Source organism: Aplysia californica, unplaced genomic scaffold (assembly GCF_000002075.1).
Source record: "Aplysia californica isolate F4 #8 unplaced genomic scaffold, AplCal3.0 scaffold00049, whole genome shotgun sequence".
NCBI lineage: Eukaryota > Metazoa > Mollusca > Gastropoda > Aplysiida > Aplysiidae > Aplysia > Aplysia californica.
The window spans coordinates 512358-516655 of record NW_004797319.1 but is presented as its reverse complement, the minus strand read 5'-3'; the positions used below and the strand labels follow the sequence as shown (position 1 = coordinate 516655).

The 4298-nt window shown below is 41.3% G+C and overlaps 1 protein-coding gene across 1 annotated transcript in view; it reads left to right on the top strand.

Annotated features, from left to right (window-relative positions):
- LOC106011057 (laccase-2-like) overlaps positions 1–4298 on the top strand; it is a 42634-nt gene that overhangs the window by 25636 nt on the left and 12700 nt on the right. The window contains exons 4-6 of the mRNA XM_013079343.2: positions 679–731; positions 1317–1554; positions 3417–3591. Of these exons, the coding sequence (XP_012934797.2) occupies positions 679–731; positions 1317–1554; positions 3417–3591 (466 nt within the window). The remainder of the gene's footprint in view (positions 1–678; positions 732–1316; positions 1555–3416; positions 3592–4298) is intronic.

The window sequence follows — 4298 nt, the reverse complement described above, 5'->3', positions numbered from 1 at the left end:
GGGGGGTGGAGGGGGACCTCTGTTTTAATCTTTTGCTTTTAGCTTTTAAATACTATTTGTTTTGGTTTAGAAGTGGTGAGCTTGGCCACAGAAATGAGTTAAGGCCCGGTTGCAGGCAAGGATTTATTGTACAAAAACTGGACGATCTATGGATCATGTGACAAATCGTATGGTGTAATAGGGAGTGCCCAATAGCGCCATTGGGTCGGGTCGGGTCAGGTCGGGTCGATTTGATAGTCGGGGCTAGCCAAATTGAGGGCGCAAAGCTGCCATCGTGGCACAAAACCGATCGATTCGGTAGTTGACCGACAGAAACAAACGCTTTTGTTTTCTTGCCTGCGAGTCGCGCGATGGGGTGATTTGCAGCTAATCACAAAAAGGCCGAGTCCCGAGTCCATATTGACATTCAAAATCCGGAGCCTCCGGAGTGTGGACTTAGCCAACAGTTACCCTACGTGTGTAAAAAAAAAAACCCCAATAAAAGGGAAACTAACAAACAGTGCTACTCCTGTTCTTCTTCTGGAGAAACGAAATAGAGCTTCAAAACTAAAACTGCAGCGCCATCTGAAGCAATGTGCTGACTTCCGGGAACACTTTTTTGGCCGAATGAACTATCTTGTTATGAATGATCTTTGATATAGAAAGTCATCGATGTAACCAATGTTAATGGGATTCCAGGCTGCCGCAGCACTGCAACAGGGAACTGTGGAAAGGAGCCATTGGGGTTAAAGGTTTCTCAACACTAATAGGTTATTTAAGAGGCAAGACCTCTTCGGTAGGACCAAACCTGTAATGTCAGTTTGTGAACACCTCTAGTGAAGCAGAAAAATGTCCCTTTGTCGCAGGGAAAACTACCTCTCAATGTGATGCTGCAACTTCAGAATAAATATTACATTGAAAGACTAATTTAAAAAATCATTGTAGTTTTATCATCTCCTAGTGGTGTAATGGCTCAGCGTTTTTCCTTTGCATGCTGAAGGCTCTGGTTCGATTCCCGTGGGGGCTAATCTTTATCGAGTATTTTGGTCTTTCAGTTGGGATGTTGTGCTGAAGCACGCCTCCTAAATAGTCTAATTTGTGTTGATGGGGCCGTAAAAATATCAATTTTTAAAAAAATCCTTAGACCTAAAATATTGTTTTACTTTTGAAATGGACGGCCAAATACCAAAAAACTAATGGTCAAGTGGTTAGACTACAGGACCGTAATCATGAGTGAGTGAGTGAGTGAGTGAGTGAACGAGTGAGTGAATGAGTGAGTGAGTGAGTGAGGGCACACAACACAAAATGTTCAGCACGCCATCCGTTCCTTGTTCCAGGCAAAGGTATCTACATGACCATAATGGACCCAGTCACTGGCAAGAACAGCACGACTCCAAGAGAAGAGTTTCTCTTGAAACCAGGGAAGAGGTATCGCTTTCGTTTTGTGAGCAACGGCATTCTGAACTGTCCAATCAGAATCTCCATAGACAGACACGTGATGGAAATCATCGCAAGCGATGGGTATCCGGTTGAGTCATTTGATGTGGAGTCCTTTGACATATTCCCAGGAGAGAGGTATGGAGAGTGTTTAAGTGGAGTTTCTGATAAGTATAATTTTATTTGTCACCAACGTGATAAGATCGGTTAACTACAAACTTGGGTGCGTGGGGGGTGGGGGGGGGGTAGTAAAATTTATTCTACAGCTCGTGTTGTTTATCGTTGGTTAAAATCTGTATTTAAATAAACAACCAAAAGTGGAATTTTTTTAACATTATGAAAATTGGACTAGATCTACTCTACGTCGTCCTTTTCAGTTGTTTTTTTCTGCTCCTGAAAAATTTACCTGATGTCTCTTCTCCGATCATATCACGATGGCGACGATATGCCATTTGCTAAGTGTGCTATTTATTATAAATTAGATCACAATTTTTAGGCAGCTGTTTAGATGTTCTAAGTCCAGAATTTTGAATTTCTTTTTAGTGCAGTCTCTTTACCTGTGGTAACAGGTGGATGCGCTCCTGATATATTTTGTCGCAATTCAGTTTCCTAATATAAAATATACCTAGATAAGATACATAGGCTTGGTACCATTTTTAAAGGAATGAAACATTTTTTCCCTAAATCCTGGAAAAAATGCTTTCTGGGCTTAGAAAAAGTAGGTTCTAGTCAATGATTTGCTCTAAAAATGCTTTCACAGTATGTCTATACGAATGGTCGAAAAGAGGGGGATACAGAGGAAAAGTGGGACGTCTCAAAAATGTTTTCATTCGTGAATATAATTTTTGTTTTAAATTTCCCTTACCTTTACTTTAAGGTTTAATCACACTTCGCGTTGGAGGATTTATTGTACTTTGACGAAACATTGTGGAGTGTCGGAGAATATAATTGGAGGGTTTGAAAATATGAGAATATAGGCTACTTTATGTGAGTATTCTTGTTAAGGATCGTCATTTTGAAAATGAAATAGTGTATGGCCTTAAAGTTTTTCATGATGTGGTCAAATCAGGAGCTCGTCAATTAATTTTTCAGGCATATCGAGTTATTGTACAGTCCTAATGTTTGTTTACTTGTTATTACAAGAAAAAATGTCCATCTACACTAATTTGAAGTTGAGATATTTAAGACTGAACGAGGTGGGGATCGCCTTGTTTCAGAGGTAATATACTAGCGAGCAAATGAAATGCAAAAAAATGTTTATCTTTGCAATGATTATCATGTTCGTTTTCCTTTATATTTCTTTTTACAAACCGGGGAGGATTTAAACACAAACTGTTTACTGGGATTATGAAATGATACGAGGGGCATCACTGTGAATATTGCATTTTACTTACTTTTACTTTTATCCGCCGCCGGAAGAAACAGTCGTCTCTCTGTGGCCAGCAGGACAGCTTGGGTCAGGGTGGAGAGCTTAGGTCAGGGGGATACGCATTTCAACGGTGTGTCGAAGGTACCAAGAGGCTTTGTCCATGCTTCAATTAAGGGGCAATAACTCTAGTTTCCGGTCATAAGCAAGACAGTTGAGGTTTGATTTCCAAAGAGGATATGGCATACTATTTATGTTGTAAACTTAAGTCTTCTACTATTGATGATTATTTAGTAATGACAAAAGTAGTTTTTCGCGTTTCTTTTGCTCGCTAGCATATTAGCGAAAAAGAGGCTTCGGAATGTGGTGACTTCCAAAACTTAAGCACCCTTGGAAAAGGCACATTTATATGTGTGTGTTTCTTTGATCAATGTTTTTTAGGAAAATCCAAACTGAAATGTATTTGAAATGGACGCAAAATGTGTTAAGTCAAAGCAAAAGAAAAATCGATTAAAATTGCCGAAAGGGAGGAAAAAGAAATCGAGTCTCTTCGATTTCATTATCTTGACGAGTGCCTGATTTCACTACGATGACTCATTATAATTACACTTGCATGTCTCTGTAATTACTCCAGGTATGACTTTATTCTGACGACAAACCAGCCTGTTGGGAACTACTTACTTCGAGTACAAGGCCTAGCGGACTGTGGGGTGGAGTTCAAAAACGCCCATCAGACGGCCATCCTGCAGTACGAGGGGGCTGAAAGGGATGTGGGATACAACCCCCCGGCACCAGAGCTCCTAGGCACGGTAAGACTTCTTCTGCTCCCGTAGATTTGTCATCCTTTGGGTCGCCTCTGGATGACAATAGGTCTTCTCCGTTCCTCTCGGCTTTCTCCTTTCCTCAGTGTCCCGCAGTTCCATGGCAGTCCATTCTCAGATGTTATCTTCCCTTTGCTTCTTCAGTCTGCTTCTCCTTCGTCCTCCCCGCACTTTACAGTACCTTGCAGAATGGTTTAAGCTATGCCTGAAGAAACTGGTGATATGGCCATAACATTTCCGCTTGCCTTGCTTTACCAATGATAGACGGTCAGTATAAGGCCCGATTACATTTCTCCACGGTAAGATTAAAACCCCAGCCCATTTGGTTTTATAGGGGAAACAAAAAAAGTGTTTCGTTTCATCACTGAGTAGCCTAGCAGCCTGCAGCTTGTTTTGCTTTATCTCTAATGATTAAGAGGGCATTTCTTATCAAGGTATTTGGCCATTTATTAGCTGGATGATTCGTTATCAGGTCTTTACATTGCATTGGGGTGGGGTGGGGGTGGTTGTGTAATTGTGTCTGTGTGAGTGAATAACAGAGTAGGGGATACAGAAATGGAAACAAAGTTTGAGAGTGTTTATAAGAAAGATCGAAAAAGAATGGAAGGGAGAGGCGGAGGAGGGGGAAGAGGAGGAGCAGGAGGAGGGGGAGGGGGACGAAAAGGAGAGACAGAGAGAGAGAGAGAGAGAGAAAG